This window comes from Aspergillus uvarum (assembly GCF_003184745.1).
Source record: "Aspergillus uvarum CBS 121591 unplaced genomic scaffold BO82scaffold_14, whole genome shotgun sequence".
Lineage (NCBI taxonomy): Eukaryota > Fungi > Ascomycota > Eurotiomycetes > Eurotiales > Aspergillaceae > Aspergillus > Aspergillus uvarum.
The window spans coordinates 192174-213415 of record NW_020291311.1 but is presented as its reverse complement, the minus strand read 5'-3'; the positions used below and the strand labels follow the sequence as shown (position 1 = coordinate 213415).

The 21242-nt window shown below is 20.0% G+C and overlaps 1 protein-coding gene across 1 annotated transcript; it reads right to left on the bottom strand.

Annotated features, from left to right (window-relative positions):
• Positions 1–662: 662 nt before the first annotated feature.
• On the bottom strand, positions 663–20912 carry BO82DRAFT_400195 (alpha/beta-hydrolase; the record flags this gene model as incomplete). Its single annotated transcript, XM_025639165.1, has 5 exons — positions 663–672; positions 10556–10572; positions 19752–20381; positions 20447–20532; positions 20672–20912. 5 exons carry the CDS (start codon positions 20910–20912, stop codon positions 663–665), a joined length of 984 nt encoding a protein of 327 aa, XP_025493996.1.
• Between the last annotated feature and the right edge of the window lie 330 nt (positions 20913–21242).

The window sequence follows — 21242 nt, the reverse complement described above, 5'->3', positions numbered from 1 at the left end:
AATAATTCTTTTAGTTTTATTTTATTTTATTTATATATCTAGTCGGGCTCTGTCTAGGGCTTTTTAATAAGCTATTTCTAATATTATAAAACAGATAGATTATACTAATTAAAATATATCTTAAAATAAAAAGAAATAGCTAAAGAACTATTTTATCTGTTTATACAAAATTTCTTTATATATATACTAAGCTAGTGCTAGTTTAGTATTTAGTATACAAGACCTCAGGTGCCAACTGGTGCCTGAAGCTAAGCTCTATAACAGGGCCTTAGTCCCATAACAACTATATAGCTGTTTAAATAGTAAAATAAAATCTATATAAACTATAAATTTAAAAATTATAATATATATTATAGCTACTATAATTTAGATAAGTCTAAATATAAGCCTGCAGTAATTACTACTCTTTTTTTAAAATATTATTAAAAAATTAATAGATTAAATTAGTATATAAGCTAAATTTGGTATAGTAGTATTTAGTTTTTTTATTAAATTAAATACAGCTTTTTTTGATTGATTTTAAAAAATTAAAAAAGAGCCTTTCTTTTTTTTTATTTTTTTTTATTTTATTTTAGATTTGTACAAACCAGAGCTGAGGGGAAAAAATATTAGTATTAGTTTTTTTTATTTTAGTTTTTATTTATTTAATAGTTAGTTAAAGTTTAGCTGGGACTACAGCTGCTATTATATAGCTGCTTTTATATTATTAAATATTAAAGCTGGTTTTTAGATTAATTTTATATAGTTTTTTTATTTAATAAAATACTATAATTAGCTCTTCCAGCCTTTTATTATAAACTATTTATTAAAAATTTCTTTAACTTTATATTTTTTTTTACTGTTAACTATTATAGGCGGTGGTTGTAAGTTTCTTTTATTTTATAATAATAATATATTATCAGCTGTTAGATAAAGTAGATTAATATAAAATATAAAATAAATATTATTTAATATATTAAATTATATAGTACATAATTTTATTCTTTTTAAAATAGTATATTTTATATTTTTCTAGTGTAGCTTTTTGCTAGGATAATTTATATAGATATTTTATAGATTTAACTATACTTAATTACTTTTTTAATATAATAAAATGGCTTATTAGAATTAATTAGCCTATTTTTTAGTATTTTATTATATATAGGCTATAGTATTTTAGACCTAGTTTAAAATATTATATATTTTTTATATAATTATTTCTTTTTATTCAACAAAGCTGAAGGTAGTAACCTCCGGGTTTATATTTTAAACTATTTTATAACTATTTAGATTTAACTTATAATTATAATTTAAAAAAAATAGTAAGAATTTTATAGCTGTATTTATACAGCTCTTAATTATTAACTCTGTTAAAAGCAGCAGATTTATTTAGTTTTTTTAATTATAGTTTATATAAGCTTTTAGATATACTTTAACAATACTATTTATATATTTTATTATTTTATCTATTTAAAAATAATAGGCTGTAGATAGTTTTTTAATAATTTTTAATAGATTATATATTTTTTTTATATATAACTTATAAACTGGGTGCCTTAATTTAAAACTATAGTTTTTAAAAGACTGTATTATTTAAAAATTATTTTAATTAGAATTTTAGCTGTAGCTTTACTAGTAATTTTTTTTATTATATAAAATATTACTTTTTTTATTAGTTTATTTATAATTACTAGAATATTTATATACATCTTACTTTTAGATAAGTTAGTAATAAAATTTATTATTAGTTTTTATTAAAATTGATCTAATATTAGCAGCAGCTTTAGTAATCTATACTTTAATTTTTTTTATAGCTTTATATAACTGCAGATATTGTAGTTTTAAATATATTTTTATATATTTTAGAATATATTAGACTAGAAGTATATTCTGCTCAAAAAAATAAATCTATTTTTAATTAGAATATTTTATAATAAAAGAATTATAATTGTTTTAAATAAGATCTATATAAAGTAGTTTATAGTTAGAAATTTATTATTTTTTTTAAAAGTATATCCAAGCTTCTTCTGTTAAATATTTATTTAAAAAAACTTTTAATTTTAGCTGGAATAAAAATTTATATACTTTTTTTTATATAAGCTTTGCTAGGTTTTAATAATCTATATCTATTACTAAAATATAGGTTTAGCTGTTTTTAAATCTAGTTTTTAGTTTTAACAGTTTTATAATAATCTGCTATATTTATTTTAAAAAGTTTTTATCTAATTTTATATTATATTTTTATAACTGTACTAGAACTGCAGTAAGTAAACTAGTTTTAGATTTTAGATTTTTTTTAATATTTTATTAAAAATCTGTATTATATAAAACAATATTTTGGAATTTTATTTATTAGATATATTTTATTTTTATTATAAAAAGGTATCTGCTTACTTATTTTTTATTTCTTTTTAATAAACTAGTTGAAAATTAAATTTATTTAAAATTAAGCTTTATTATATATATCTTTCTATAAGTTTGTATAATTTAAAAAAGTATTTTAAATTCTTATAGTTAGTAACTATTATAAACTTTAATACTAAATATAATTTAGTATTCTAAGCTTTTAGATACTATATAACTGCTAGTAGTTTTTTATTATAAATCTTATTATTATACTTGGCTGGTATATTTTATTTAAAAAAATAAATATAAAAATATAGCTCTTTATTTTTATCTATCTAAAAAAATATTTTTTTTATATTATAGCCTAAAAAGTCTGTCTCTACTACTATTATATATTTAAAATTAAAAAAACAGAAAATAGGCTTAATTATAAACTTTTTTTTTAATATCTAAAAGCTGGTCTTATACTTTTAGATCTATTAAAAAGGCTGATTTTTTTTAGTTAGATTTATAAATAATTGTATAGTAGCTGAGAATCTAGAAATAAATTTACAGTAAAAGTTTATAAATTTTAAAAAGCTTTAGACAGCTTTTACTAATTTAAAGCTTTTTTATAAGATAATTATTTTAATTTTTTTAGAATCTATTTTAATACCTTGCTCTATATATATAATAAATCTAAAATAAAGAGTTTTCTTTTTTTAAACTTATATTTTTTAATATCTAAAAACAGACCGGCTTTTTTTAGTTTCTGTAATACTTTTTATATATATTTATAGTACTTTTTAATATTTTTATTTATATAAATTAATATATTATTAATATAGGCTGAACAGAATTTATTAAAATATTTATATAATATTTAGTTAATATATTTTTAAAAAATACTTAGAGTATTTATCAGTCTAAAAAGTATTACTAGCTATTTATATAGCCTATACTATATATAAAAAACTATTATTTATTTTTAATTTTTTATAATATAGATTTTATAAAAGATAAATAAAATATTTAGTTTAGTAAACTATTTTACTTTTCTAATTTGCTTTAGGGTTTTATAAATTAAAAAAAGTAGATAGCAGTTTTTTTTATAATTATATTAAATACTTAGTAATCTATACAGAATCTTAATTTTTTTTAGTTTTTATATAAAGAGTACTGGGGCTGCTGCTGAAAAGTAACTAATTTATATAAAGTTTTTTTTTAATAGTTTAATCAGTTTAGACTATAAAACTATTAGTTTTTTTAAAATATATCATAAAAAAAGCTCTATAGAACTTCTAGCTTTTTTTTATTTTAGTATATAAGCTTAATTTTATAGTTAATATTCTTTTTTTAGTATAACAGTAGTTTTTCTGTGTTCTCTAATTAAAAGAGAGGCAGAAAGTTTTAATAGTATTTAAAAAATATTATATATAGATTAATTATTTTTTTACTTTAAAATACTTTTTAAATATTGGTAAGTAAGACTGTAAATATTTCTATACTTTTTTTAGATCTTTTCTATAAATAGTTTTTAAATTCTGTTTTTATAATTAGCTAAAGTTTATATTTGTATATTATAAATATAATAGGTCTTTTAATTTTATTTTAATTATATATAGAAATAATTATTTTTAGTTTAGTTTTAGAATACTATTATAGTAAGACAGCCGGCTTTTTTCTAGGATTAAATTATATCTAAAATTATTAAATATTATATAAAAATATGCTTTTTTTTTAGTATAGGATCCTATGTTTATTCTTATCTATATAATAAAGTAGATTAGTATTTTATTATCTAAAATTTCTTATACCAGTCTTAGATTAATACTAATAGTTAACAGGCTATTTATTTTAGTAAATATTTTTCTTATAATACTATAAATTAGATATTTTAAATTAATAAAAGTATAGGTAGTTATAATAAGATCTAAAATAGCCTCTACTAAAAAAAAATGTATAATTATATATTTTTTTTTAAATTTTTCTACTTTCTTTTAGTTTTGTCTAGTGATTTTTATTTAGATATACAACTTTATACTAAACTTTTTTTTTCTAAATTAAAGTTTTTGTTTAAAAAAATATACTATTTTTTTTACTACTAAAAAACAGATATAGCAGCAGCTATACTTATTAGTTATATAATAGGTTTTAAAAAATATTAGTAAATAAGATATTTATTTTATCTATAATAAAAACAGTAGTCTGTTTTATATCTTTTTTATATTTTACTAGATATTATTCATTAAGCCTATTTCTAAAGGTTGTCGGTAGTTATATAAAAGTAGTATTTTTTTTACTATACAGTAGTTATCTAAATAGGTTTTTACTTTGTTAGTTTAAAGCTTAGTTTATATTATATTAATATAGTTTTAATATAGCTTTTTTTAAAAAAAAAATATTTTAAGATTGTGATTTATATAGTGCAGTTAGTTATAATGTTATGGGACTAAGGCCCTGTTATAGAGCTCGGCTTCAGGCACCAGTTGGCACCTGAGGCCTTGCATATTAAGTACTAAACTAGCACTAGCTTAGTATATATATAAAAAAATTTTATACAAACAGATAAAATAGCTTCTTAGCTATTTCTTTTTATTTAAAGGTATATTTTAATTAGTATAATCTATTTATTCTGTAATATTAGAAATAGCTTATTAAAAAGCCCTAAACAGAGCCCAATTAGATATATAAATAAAATAAAATAAAACTAAAAGAATTATTAAAATAATAAAATAAATAGATTAAAAAGAACTGCAGCTGACTGTAGTATCTACAACTATATATAATAATATATAACTTTTTTTATAAAAGCTAATCAGCCTTTATATAAAAATAGTAAAACAGAAACTAGTTTTTAAAAAGTAGATAAATAAATTACAGAGTTATAATACAACCTCTACTATTAATAGTAAACTAGGGGGAAATCTTTTATAGTAACTATATAAGCTAAACTATAAACCCTATTTTTAATACTCTAATATAAAATTATTTAATAAAAAAAATAAATATAACTATAAATTATTTAAATTAAATATATATATAAAATTTATAATTAACAAAAATTATTATTTTACTGGGCTGGAATAAGTTTTTGTTACGGGACGGATGGATTGTGCTAATTGAAACGTGCCTTAGAACAAGAAGAAATAGCTGAGGAGCTATTTCACCTGTTCGTACGAAATTCTTTTATGTGTGCGCTAAGCTAGTGCTAGTTTAGTACTTAGTATGCGAGGCCTCAGGTGCCAACTGGTGCCTGAAGCCGAGCTCTATAACAGGGCCTTGGTCCCATAACAGTTTTTTATATTTATAATTAACTATATAAACAGACAGCACAGCAGATACTTTTTTAGATTAAATTTTAAAATACTAAAACAGTACAACTTAAAGATATGCTTATAGTAATAAATAAAATATTTAAAAACTTTAATATATAATAAAAAGTCCTAAACTAGATAAATATAATAAAATAAAAAAAAATAGAACGAAAAGAATTTTTAAACAACTTTAACAAAACTCTGCTATAAGCAGGGGGGTATAATTAGTTAGATAAATAAAAAAAAACTATACTAAATACTACAGTAAACTAAAGATTTATTAAATAATTAGTTAGAATTTTTTAAAATCCTATATATAAAGGTTATTACAACCAACTGCACTATATAAATTATAATTTTAATAAAATATTTTTTTTTAGAAAAAGTTATACTAAGACTGTGCCGGTGTAATATAAAGCAAGCTTTAAACTAATAAAATAAAACCCTACTTAGATAGTTACTATATAGTAAGAAAGATACTACTTGTTATGGGATGAACTTAGATTGGTTCTAACCTAAGCATACCGTACAAACAAGAAGAAATAGTTAGAGAATAGAAAGATTACAGAGGTCTGGTAGAAAAATAAAAAGACTGTAGTTATATACAGCAAGTATTATAAATCTATTCTATAACAGTACCCCCTCTTTTATTTAGATCTTTAAAAAAGACTGTTTACTGAAGCAGGTACTGAGTATAAAACTATATACTATAATTTTTATATAAAATTTGTTTTAGATTTTAAAAGACTTTTTACAGTTGGAAATCTAGTAGTTGTTTAACCTATAATACAGATAAAAATTATTTTTAAAATAATAAAAACAGTAAGATAAAATAGATATAATAAATAAAACTAATAAGCTTAGATAAGCTGTAAATATTTTTATAGAATCTATATCTATTAGCTCCGGTCGGGTAAGTATAGTAAGCTTTAAAATAGGTTTAATAGTAGATTTAAAAATTAGTTAAATAGTATATTAGTTGGAATACTAAATAAGTTTAATATATTTATTATATAAGTAGTTAAATATTAAATTATTAAAATTTTCTAAAGTCTGATACAGGTTTAATTATAATCTTTAGTAAAGTATAGTTATATATAAAATATCCAGCCAGGCAATTATATCAGCTTTGTATAAAAATTATTTAAAATATATAAAATAAATAATAAGTAATTTATTATTTCTTTAGTATATTAATATAAATTATTAAATAGTTTTCTATTATTTGTACAGGTTATAATATAATTATATAAAAAATTAAAAAATAGTTTTTAGATCCTAGGATTGTTTATTTTCTGCAAGCTGGCAGAGGTGTAGAATTAAAGCCTATTAAAACTATTTTAATTAATTTTAGATATAGTTAAAAGTATTAGTTTTAAAAAGTTGGTTAGATTATAGCTTTATTTTAATAAAAAAAGCTATATATATAGTATATACAGCTTGCTGTTAAAGCAAGGCAGATTAGACAGACAGATTTTAAATACTAAATATACAATCTATTATATATAAAGCTGTTAGATTTTAGTATAAGATATATTTAGATTAGTATATAGCTGCTGGATTTTAGTATATTAGTTTTAGAGTTCTTACTAAAGCTGCTGTACTAGCAGAATAAAAAATATTAATTTAGATATTATAAAAAAAATTTATATAATTAAATAAAACAGGCAGATTAGAACAGGACTAGTAAAACTTTTATTTTAAAGTATATAATAATTACTTAATTACTATTACTAGTAGATAAGTAAACTATTTCTAATATTATAAAATAAACTTAGATTAGTTCTAACCTAAGTGTGCCGTACAAACAAGAAGAAATAGTTAGAGAATAGAAAGATTACAGAGGTCCGGTGGGAAGATAAAAAGGCTGCAGTCATATACAGCAAGTGTTGCAGGTCTGTCCCATAACAACTAATACTTTTAATTTTTTATTTAATTTATATTTATTAGTAAGTAAGCTTCAAGTATATAGTTATATATAGTATATAAGTATTTAGATTATTATTAAAATAGCTTTTTTAACTAACTAGTTTGAAATTAGCTATTAAAGTATACAGATATTTTTTTTATATATATTTAGTTTTATTAAGTTATTTATATAGTAAGCTTTTCATTTTATTTTTAAATAGCTGGCTGGCCTACTAGTGATTTAATTAAATAAATATTCATTACTATAAGTAATAAATTATATGTAGTAAAACTATTATTTAAAACATGTAAAACTGTTCTTTAAATTTTTTTTATATTTTACTTATAAATCTACTAACTATATGTTACGGGACGGATGGATTATACTAATTAAAATATACCTTAGAATAAGAAAAAATAGCTGGAAAGCTATTTTATCTGGTTGTATAAAACTTTTTTTATATATATAATAAGCTATTACTAGTTTAGTATATAGTATATAAGGCCTTAGATACTAACTAGTATCTAAAGCTAAGCTTTATATTAAAATTTTAGTTCTATAACAGAAGCCCTTTTTTCTTTTTATTATTTTCTACAGCTTTTATTTGTATAAACAGCTTTTTAGAATTTAAAGCAACAGTTTCATACTTTAGCCCTTTTAAATAATATTATAGCTGGTTAGTAGATAATATATATATAAGTAAAATTTATTTTATCTATTATAGCTTTTTTTTATATAATTTTTTTTATTTAGTAAATATAATAATCTTTTAGTAAATAAAAATTTTTTATACTATTTATATACCCAGTTTTAAAAATATAGTCAGGCTTAGCTACTAATTTTATATAAAATATATAAACTATTGTATAAAAAGGCCATCCCCCCTTTTTTAGTTTTTATATATATATATATTTTTTTTTCCCCTCTTTATTACTAGTTTATTTTTTTTATTTATATAATTTTTATTATTTCTTCTGCTTGTCTATATTATGCCTTTTTTTCTAATACTAAGGCTGATAAGTCTATTTACTTAGATATTATACTAATTTTTATTTATTATAAATTTTTTTAAATCTTTACTGCTTTTACTAACTGTAATTTATTTTTTTATTTATATAATATATAAATATTTATAATCCCTGTACTGGTAATACAAAGTATTAAATTACTATATAATTAATAGTTATATAAAAATAAAACCCTACTTTAACTTTACTATACTTTAAATTAGCAGTATATTTAGTATTCTTTTTACTATAAATTTAAAATAAAGATTAGTACTTTTACTATAGCTTAGATAAAAAATCTAATAGTACTTTTATATAAAATATTAATAAAGTTAAATATATAATAAATATTCTTTTTATATTAATAATCTTTTAATTATATTTTATAATTTAGTAATATTATATTATTATAAATATAATAATTAAATAAAGTTTTAGCAGACTGTATAACTGTTTAAATAATAAAGATAAGCCTATATTAAATATAAGTTTAAAAATTATAGTATATATTATAGTTATTATAATTTAAATAAGTCTAAATATAAGTCTACAGCAATTGCTGCTTTTCTTTATAATATTATTAAAAAATTAATAAACTAAAGTAGATATATAAACTAAATTTAGTATAATAGTAATTAATTTTTTTCTTAGATTAAATACAGCTTCCCTTAGCTAGTTTAAAAAATTGTAAAAACTTCTCCCCTTTTTTATTATTTATTTTTATTTATTTTTATTTAATTTTATTTAATTTTATTTATTTTTATTTAATTTTATTTAATTTTATTTATTTTTATTTATTTTTATTTATTTTTATTTATTTTTATTTATTTTTATTTTTATTTAGGGTTTGTACAAACTGGAGCTGAGGAGAAAAAATATTAATATTAATTTTTTTTACATTTTAGTTTTTATTTATATAATAGTTAGTTAGAGTTTGGCTGGGGCTGTAGCTGCTATTTTATAACTACTTTTATAACAGTTCTTCAAGATATTAACAAGAATCATTGTTATTGTATTATTGTTTACTAACTATACTATATATAAAAGATCTCTAAAAGCAGTAAAGTATATAGTAGTAATCTACTATACTATTACTATCTATACTATTAGTAATAGTATCTTTTCTTTTAAGATTAGTATTTTTATTAGTAAATATTTATTTATATTAACTATTAATAAACAATCAGACAGTCTGAATAGCTTTATTTTAACTAATCAGCTAGTTATTAAATTAATTTAAAATAATATTATACTTAGCTAGTTAGGCTTATTTAATAGTATTAACAAATTCGGCTGTAATACAGTTATATTTAGTAAAGGTATTATTATACTTAATAGCTATACTATTATATTTAGTAGTTAGACAGTTATATTTAATAGTAAGATTATTATACTTAATAGTTAAATAGTTATACTTAGTAGTAAGATTATTATACTTAGTAGTCAGACAGTTATACTTAATAGTAAGATTATTATACTTAGTAATTAAACAGTTATACTTAGCAGTAAGATTATTATACTTAGTATTATCTTTTTTTAGGGTTTAATATACCTTTTTATAGTTATTTATCTACTTATTATACTTAGTAGTAACTATAGTAATATTAATAATTAGTTAGTTATATTTTAATATTACTTTTTTTATAGCTTTTTGCTGTTTTAAGATATTTATTTATTTTTTAAAATTTATATAATTAGTAGTAGATATTAAATATTATTTATAAACTAGCTGAAATACAGTACTTTATACTATATAACTAATACCCTATTAATAGTTTTTCTATATAAAAAATACTATATAGATTAATTAAAAAATTATTTATATATCTGGATTGTTAATATTTACTATTATCTGCTGTAGTAATTTTATTTTTATTAAATATAGTTACTGGGTAGTTCTTTATAAGTTTATTTTTATTTTTTTTATTATTATTTTAAATAATCTTATTAAGTTTGGTCTTAAAAGCATTCTTACTAGTATTAGTTAGTTAAAAAAAATAAAAAAGTTATATTTTTACTAGTACTGGATCTTCCTCTATTATAGTAGTTTTTTTATAAAAAACTTAAATACTACTAGAACCTTTTTCTGGTGTTGTTTAAAAATAATAGTTATTATATAGTATTTAATAAGTTCTGCTCTTTAATTATTCTTATTTATAAAGTTTTTATCTTAAATAATATTTTTTATTATAATTTTTTCTACTTCTGTTACTGTGTGCTGGTTCCAGTAACTATATTCTATATATAAATAAATAAGTTAAAATATATAATTATAAAGAATATTTTTATTAAGCTTAATATTATTATTTTTTATTATACCTATAGTAATAGCAGGTATTAGGGGTTCTTTAAACTAAGATATAAAAAAAGTAGTTTAGTATAGCAAAAATTGTTAGAAAAAATATAATATTATATAAACAAAAGCTTAATAAAAGAAATAATAATTTTAGTATAATTAAAACTGCTGTTTTTTTTAAATAGTTAGAGATTTTTAAGGTATTGCTGCTCTAAGCTGTTACACCTTTTTTTATTATTTTATTAGATTTAAAAGTAATATAAAAAGATATAAAAAAATAAAATTAAAAAATAAAATAAAATAAATATACAGTATAAGATAAGTATAAAAGTTAGATTCTAAAAAAATAAAGTAAAATAAGTAAGAAATAATACTATACTATATAAAATAAATATTAATAGTAATATATTACTAGACTATAAGATGCTAGTTGTAGTTTGTTATAAATTAACTATTTATGTTTTTTATATTTTTTTTATACTTTTCAATAAGATTGTTGGCTTTAATATTATAATTATATACCTACTAATTTTTATTTAATAAATAATCTTACTAGTAGATTAAATGTTTTATATAGTATTAGAGTGGCTAACGGCCAGGTCAGGTCAGGTTAATTAGAATTTTTATATCTAACCGCCAGGTTATAGCTAGATTAAGGAAATTTTTATACCTAACTGCAGTATAGCTAAAAATCAGGCAGTTAACTGTTTTAATTATTTTTAGTACTAAGTTTTATTTACTATACCCCTTTTAGCTCTAGTACAGTTAAAGTATATTTAGATTAATAAGTTATTAATCTAAGTATTTTAACTATTGCTGAAAAGTATATAAAAAAAGATTTCTAAATTAATTAAAAATAACTAAGTAAAGTATTACTATCTTTTTTATCTCTATTTATAAAAAATAATAAGAAATTTCTAGTAGTATTAATAAATTCCAGCTTTTTATAAGATTATTATTTTTATAGTAAGAAATATATATAAAAATATATAATTACAGTAGTGTTTAGACTGTATATAATATAATATAAATCTTTATATCTAATCTTATTAACTTTTTTAATTTTAATAATTTTAATTATTCTACTAATCTAATTAATCTTTTTAATACTAATAATTTTAATTACTTTATTAATCTAATTAACTTCTTTGATTTTTTTAATTCTAATAATTCTAAATATTCTGTTAATCTAAATCTGTTTAAGATTTTATACTATACTACTTATTTAGTCTTTTTAATAAATATACTTTTTAATAACTATTTAGTTTAATATTAAATACTATATTTTTATAGTAGGTTCTGCAAAAGTCTTTTCTAAATATAAAAATAAGATTTTTAATTTATTTAATCTAGTTGGCTTTAAGTATTTATAATTTTAGACTTTAGATATAATTTTTTATTTACTAAATTTAATAAAATATATAAAGTACAGCAGGTGCTTTAGCTGTATATTAAAATATAATAAATTATATTTATATAAAAATATATTTTAAAATAAAATAAACTATTTTTATAAAGTTTTTTATTTTTATTCTTTTATATTTATTATTTATAAAGTAGTTTTAGAATTATAAGTTAATTACAGTTATCTAGCTTACTTTTAAAAAATACTATTAAATCTTTTTCTTCTGTTTTTTAGATCTTTATAAATTATAATAATACTTAAATTAAAATAAGTTTTTTAACCCATATTTTTTTTAAATCTTAAGATTATATATATTGTAAAGAATTAAAAGATTATTTTCTATCCAACTTTTTAGAAAAATTCCTATTTTTTAAAATTAGTAGTAGAAGATAATCTTTTTTAAAATCTGTATACAAGCTTAAAAACCACTATTTTACTTTAATTAAAAAAAGTTATTAATAATATAAAAAAGCTTTTAAAAAATATATTATTTTTTAATTGAATTTTTTATATTTACTGTACTGCATGCCTTTATATTTTATAATATTAAAAATTAAAAACTTAAAAACTAGTTTTATAAGCTATTATTTTTATAAGAATTATAAAAAAAATACTATTAGTTATATCTAAGTAAACAATTAGTTAGATACTAAGTAAAAAACTATTATAAATATTTACTTATTTTTTTATTTTTTAAAAATAAATCTTTTTTAATTATTACTTTCTCTAGACCTCTACAGCCTATAATAAATAAAATTTCTAAAATTAAATTTTATATTTTATAACTATTTATTGCCTACTATTCCAAACTATTAAATATATTTAATTTAAATAGATAATTAATTTTACTATTTTATTTTTTTATTAAAAACCAAGTCCTATTAATTAAGTATAGATTAAAAAATATTTTTTAAAGTTGTTAAAAAATATATATATACAGCTGTTATTAAAGTTTTTAGATAATAAATAAATATTAATTATAATAGACTACTAGACCAGCTCTAATTAAAAAGTATTTTTTACTTTAACTTAATATTTTTTAATAAAAAATATAGATTATTATAAAGTTTTACTAGGCTTCTAACTAGTATTTAGATGTTATACTAGTAAAAGTCTAGCTATAATTATTCTATTAGTTTTATATAAATATAATCTGGCCTATTAGTTATTAAATATAATAACTAATAATACTAATAATAATAATTTAATATTTAATATAATCTTATTTAAATTTTAAGCCCAGCTTAGCCAGAGCACCCAGCTTTATAATACTTTAATTAATTCTAACCTTTTAAAAATTATTTAAAGCTAGTATTATATATTTTATTTTATTTATATAATTTAGCTTATAGTTAATACTTTTTCATAAAAACTTTAAATTAAGATCTTAAACAGTACTATTAAATATATATAAAAAATTATAATAAAAGTCTTAAAACCTCTTCTAATATTTTAAAAACTTTTAAAAAGATATATTCTAAAAGCTATTTATAAAAAACTAATACAAACAGTTTTTACTGTTTATATTAAAAGCCGTTTATATTAGCTTTTTATAAATAGCTTTTAAAAGTCTTGTTTTAGTAATTGCTTATTATACTAATTTTTAATTATAGATTTAAAAGATTATATAATTTATAAATATAAACTTTTATTACTATAAAAAGTTTTAGCTCATTTAATAATTTAAATTTAGATTAGTTTACTATCTTCTTTTAAACTGTAAAACCTGCTGGAACTTAATTTATTTTATAATTTATTAAATATTTAATTTTTATTACGTAATTAAAAGTTTTATTTAGTACTGTAAGTATAGTAATATTAATTATTTTTATCCTATTATAATTAAATAAAAATAGATAGAGTATCTTTTTAAACTTTTATATTTTTTTTATATTCTATCTATTTAAGAACAGTGGGCCTATTATTTATAAGATTTATAATATCTATAATAATCGTTTTGATTATTTAGATTACTTAATTAATTAATTAGTAAAAAAGCAGGTGCTCTGAAAAAAAAGATTTTTAAAAACTTATAAAATATATATTAAAAGCTTTAAAAGTACTACTATTATATCTACTAAATAAAAGACTATATCTATATAATTATAACTATTCTAAACCTAATATTAAAGCTTAAAAAGTTTAAAAAAATATATAGCTTAATAATAATATTAACTAATATAATAAATACTAAACTGTTTTTAAAAAAGTCTTTTATTTTTATTGTAATTAAAATCTAGTAATTAATATACTATTAACTAGCTTTATATTATTATCTGATTTAGATAAAGTCTTTTATAATATTTTTAAATACTAGAGACTTTCACCTGCAGTAGAGCTATCTAAAAAACTTAAAATATATCTAAATATTAAAAGTATATAATTAAAAGAAATATTTTTAATTAAACTAATACTATTTTAGATATTATAGGATATACTAATATTTTTACTTACTAAAAGTTCTACTATAATTAGTTTTTTATTCTCTACTAAATAGCTAGAGATTTTCTTTTAGTTACAACTAATAGTATTAGTATTAAATATTTATTTAATAGTTTTTAAAATATCTGCTACTATTGCTGGAGCTGTTTTTATTCTAATATAATTAAAACAGTTATACTTTAGATATATACTAATTATTTTACTATTAGTAAGAAATATTAGAATATTTTTAATAATCTTAATCCAGACTTAATTATCTTTACATCTAAAAAGTAAGAGAAGGATAAGATAATTACTATTTTTTATATTAATAAAAATAAAAATATAGATAATTTTAAAAATAATTCTAAAAACAGATTATTATTAGTAATAGAAAAACTAGTTTTATCTAAGTCTTTAAATACTATATATATTTAGATAAAGATAGAAACCCGGTCTTTATAATTATTATACTATTATAATTACTGTTCTAAACAGTATAAAAAATAGTATAATATTATTAGTATATTTAATAATAGATATTATTTTTTTATACTAGATTTTATAAAAGTTTTTTATAAAGTACAGTATATTTCTTAGATAGAATATATAGTATAGATTAATCAGATTAATCAGATAGAGCAGATAAAGCAGATAAATTAGAACTAAAAAATATTACTATACTATAATTAAAAATATATTATATTTTATATATTATTTATATAAAAAGAATATATATATTTTAAATTAATCTATAGTTATTAACCTACCTACTATATCTAATCTTTCTAACTTACAGGTATAAACAGTTAAAATAATAGTTATATTTTAATCTAATCTTAACTGTATAGTTAAAAATCTTTTATATCTTAACCTGACTGCCAGGTTATGGTTAGGTGAAGGTTAAGGTATAACAGTCAGGTTAAGCCACTCTAAGCAGACTATTATAAAACTACTAAAGCTAAAAAATAAATCTAAAAATAGCTAAACTTATATTTTAACAGTAGATACAGATTATTAAAACCTAGTAAAACTTATGTAAAAAAATATATAAATTCTTACCCCAGCTGAAACTAAAGGTCTTTTTAAATAAACATTTAATGAAAAAAGCTTAGATATACCTTTTAAAAAAATAGTAAATTCCTAACTATAAACTACTTTATACAGATCTTATTTAAATTAATTATAATTTTTTTATTATAAAATATTTTAGTTAAAAATAGACTTAACTTTTTTTAGCAGAGTATACTTTTAGCCTAATATATTTTAAAATATAAAAAAGTATATTTAAAACTATAATATCTATAATTATATAAAACTATAAAAAAATTAAAGTATAAATTCTTAAAGCTACTGCTAATATTAGATTAATCCTAGTAAAAGCTAATAATAAATTTTATTATTGATTTTTTTAAAAGTAAATTATATATAAATATTTTTATATTTATAGATAGACTAATAAAAAAAGTAATATTTTATATAATAAAAAAGATTACTGCTAAAGCTATAGTTAAAACTTTAATTAAAATAGTTTTTAAATAATAGAGCTTTTTAAAGACTATAATCTTAGATTAAAGTATCTAATTTATAAATTATATATACAAAATATATATAATCTACTAAAAACTACTAAAAGATTATCTACAGCGTATTACTTTTAAATAAATATAATAAATTAAATATATAAATAGTACTGTTAAAGTATATTTAAAAGCTTATATAAATTATAATTAAAAAAACTAGATTAATCTACTGCTTTTAACAGAGCTAGTAATTAACAGCTGTATATATATAATTATAAAATTTTTCATATTTTTTAAACTATAATTATAAGTTAAATCTAAATAGTTAAAAAATAGTTTAAAATATAGATTTGAAGATTACTATCTCCAGTTTTATTTAATAAAAAAAATATAATTATATAAAAAATATATAACATCTTAAACTAGGCCTAAAGTACTATAGTCTATGTATAATAAAATATTAAAAAATAGACTAATTAATTTTAATAAGCTGCTTTATTATATTAAAAGAGTAATTAAATATAATTAAATTTATAAAATATCTATATATATTACTGTAATAAAAAGCCAGATTAGAAAAATATAAAATATACTATTTTAAAAAGATAGAATTATATACTATATAATTTAATATACTATATAATTTAATATACTAAAAAGTATTTATTTTATATTTTATATCAATCTACTTTATTTAACAGCTGATAATATATTACTATTATAAAATTAAAAAAACTTACAACTACTATCCATAATAGTTAATAGTAAAAAAAATATAAAATTAAAAATTTCTTTAATAAATAGTATATAATAAAAGGCTGGAAGAGCTAATTATAGTATCTTATTAAATAAAATGATTATATAAAACCAATCTAAAAGCTAGTTTCAATATTTAATAATATAAAAATAGTTATAAAATAGCAGCTGCAGCCCCAGCCAAACCCTAATTAACTATTATTTAAATAAAAGTTAAAATTAAAAAAAAACTAATACTAATATTTTTTTTCCTTAGCTCCGGTTTGTACAAACCCCAGATAAAAATAAAAAAAAATAATAAAAAAAAAGTCTTTTTTAATTTTTTAAACTAGCTACAAAAAGCTGTACTTAACCTAATAAAAAAATTAATTATTATTATACTAAATTTAGTTTGTATATCTACTTTAATCTATTAACTTTTTAATAATATTATAAAAAAAAGCAGTAATTACTACAGACTTATATTTAGACTTATTTAAATTATAATAATTATAATATATATTATAATTTTTAAACTTATATTTAGTATAGAATTTACTTTATTATTTAAACAGTTACATAGTCTGTTAAAACTTTAATTAATTATTATATTTATAATAATATAGTATTACTAAACTACAGAATACAATTAAAAGACTGTTAATATAAAAAAATATCTAATATATATCTAATTTTATTAGTATCTTATATAAAAGTACTAGTAGATTTTTTTATCTATATTATAATAAAAGTACTAATTTTTATTTCAAATTTATAGTAAAAGAAATATTAAATATACTACTAATGTAAAGTATAGCACAATTAAAGTAGGGCTTTATTTTTATATATTATTAATTATATAGTAATCTAATATTTTATATTGCTAGTACAGGGATTATAAATAGCTATATATTATATAAATAAAAAAAGTAAATTATAGTTACTAAAAGCAGTAAAAATCTTAAAAAAATTATAATAAATAAAAATTAGTATATTATTTAAGTAATTAGGCTTATCAGCCCTAGTATTAGAAAAAAATATAATATAAACAAGCAGAAAGAATAATAGGAATTATATAAATAAAAAAAACAGACTAGTAATAAAAAGAAAAAAAAATATATATATATATAAAAAACTAAAAAGGGGGGGGATGGCCTTTTTATATAATATTTTATATATTTTATATAAAACTAGTAGCTAAGCCTAACCATATTTCTCAAACCAGTTATATAAATAATATAAAAAAAGATTCTATTTATTAGAGAATTATTATATTTACTAGATAAAAAAAATTATATAAAAAAAAGGTATAATAGATAAAACAGGTCCTATCTATATATATATTATCTACTAATTAGCTATAATATTATTTAAAAAGGCTAAAATACAGAACTGTTGCTCTAAATCCTAAACAGCTATTTATATATACAGAAGCTGCAGAAAATAAAAAAAAAGGACTTTTATTATAGGATTAAAGCCTTAATATAAAGCTTAGCTTTAGATATTAGTTGATATTTAAAGTCTTATATACTATATACTAAACTAGTCCTAGCTTAGTATATATATAAAAGAATTTTATATAAACAGATAAAATAGCTCTCCAGCTACTTCTTCTTATTCTAATAAATTATTATAATATATACTTTCTAATTTTTATTTTAGTTATTAGCTTTTATAGTTAACTTCTATTTAATAATAAATATATAATAAATAATATAATTATAAATATTATATTATTGTTTATCTGCAGGCGGATTAATATATGTACTAATTGTTTCGTTTTTATAATATTAGAATTAAAACTTTTTAGATTTTTCTTTAAGTATTTTTTTTATGATACTAATTTCTAGTTTATTTTCAGCATTCATAATCTATTTAAGTAACTATACTTATTCGCAAGATTTAGAAATAAAAGTTCATACTTTTTTTCATTATAAAAAATTTTTTTTATACGTAATATATAGTTTTCTGTAATTAGATTAAAAGAAATACTTCTAATTTAGCTTTATATATTATATTTAGTTATTATTCAACAGGCTATTTTGCAGGATATAAGTAATAAGATTATTAAAGCTAGAATAGTAAGGATTATAATAAATAAATATTTTTTATAAAATCTAAAATATAAATATATTATCTTAAAATATTATTACTAATCCATTTAATTTGTAAAACTATTATTATTTTTATAGACAGTTGCAACCGGCTTGCTTAACTGTTATATAATTAATATCTAAGATCTGCTATATAGATTTTCCTTCGCGATAACCGCGAAGATTGGAAGGGCTGGTTTCGGCCCTTATACTCCTATTTAGATTATTTATAAATATTATAATATTACATACAGCTGTTAATATTTATATAAAATACTATCAAAAATAATAAAATACAAGAAAATAAGATTAATAATTTTCTTTATACTAGAACTGCACCAGATTTAGATTAAATATAAAAAACATATATTTTTTATAATAGAACTAAGTAGCATTTTTAACCGAATTCTTCACTTTTGAATCTATTATTTATTATCTATAAGCTTTAATATTTACTAGATTATAATAGTTCTATAATTTTTATATTCTTTTAGAATCTAGGTATGTTAAGTCTTATATCTACTATATCTTAGTAAAATAAATTATCCATTTTCGAAAAACTATAAAATAAATATATTTTAGACTTAAACTTAATTTCTTAAAAATCGTTCTCATATTATTTCTTACCAATCTTTAATGTATTTATTAGAATCCTTATTTTATTTAATATTTTTTTAGAAGCTGTAAATACCCCGGTTAAATATCATAAAAAAATAATATCATTAATCTAATATATAAGACTTGGGAGTTGTAGCTGCTCATCGAAATCGTGGACGGATTCTGGTCGAGAGGTTTGCCCTGAGCAACATCGAGGTACTTTTTGGTGTATTGGGTGCGAGCAAGGGGCCATTCATTTTCGGGCCGGAACTGGCCTTTCCAAGCTCGATCGCGAACTTCAAGACGAACTCGAGGCCAATTGTCGACTTCACTCTTCTCACCCTTGAGGAACTTCTGGAAGAAAGCCTCCTGACGTCGTACACTCTCAGGCTCGAAGAAGTAGCGCCACTTCTTTTGGCCATGCACTTCAAGCCACTTGTCCTCCGAACTGATGCCGACGAATCCGTTCAAAGTGCCACAAGTGTGCATCCCATGGTCACCCCAGTCGGCAACGACATATGTCGGGGTAGTGATCTTGGACAGATCCTGGACACACTTGGACTTATGGTAGTCATCAAGAAGAGGATGGGCCTTGTTGTTCTCAATAAGATCCTCGACCAGATTGACACCAGCTCGGCAGGACCACTGAGTGAAATGAAGGAACTTGGTCTCTGGAATACCACCATGGTGGGTATAGTCGCGGTAGAAATCAGTGAACCCTTCCCAGGGAACAAAAGCCGCCAGATGCGGAGGGTTCTGAGCGGCGATTCCCCACTGTACAATAGACAGATAGAACACTCCAATCATACCAACTTTTCCGTTAGACCAGGGAAGAGTACCAGCCCATTCAATACAGTCATGGCCATCACGGCTTTCTTGTTGGCTGAAAATGTCGAGGTCACCCTCGGATCCCCACGAGCCGCGACTGTCGCCGTTGATCACCGCATAGCCCTTCCTGGTCCACACCACAGGATCGATGCTTTCCCAAACCCTATATTTCGAAATTCAGCCCTTAGGGACACCGGCGCCAGGAAAAATGTCGAAGGTCTTGGGTCCGTGCTTACCGTAAGGACTGAAGGTGAAGATGATAGGAAGCTTGCCCGTGACACCTTCGGGGCGAAACACATCCACGTAAACCTTCAGACCGTCGCGCATGGTAACAGGCACGTCCCAAGTGATGTTCATGCCATCCGCAACCTCTTCCTTGTTGGTGACCAGAGGAGGGCGGGTCGTGTCTTCAAGGGGAACGTCCTTCTTCCAGTAGAAAGGTCTAACTCCACAGGGATTCTTGCCGGGAACCTCCATCTTCTCTTTACGGAAGGGGGCTCTGGTGGTACAGATGATAGGAATAAGATTTGCTGAGGGTAGAAACAGTCCGTGATTGAACTCTGTGGCTGTCAGTTAGATCTAAAGCGTCGCAATCGCTGTGATATTTATACGTCTTCTATTATGAATTTGCCTGGCCACCTGCAATGCTGTCCATCTATCTGCTCGGTAGATTCTCTCGGATACACGGCATCAATGTATCGATTCGGGCTCTATTGATCCGAGAATTTACACAGTCCGTAGAGCCGGCTTGTCTCGGGGTGAAGATCGACCAACGTTGGAAGCCATGCCGTCATCTCAAGAACGGGA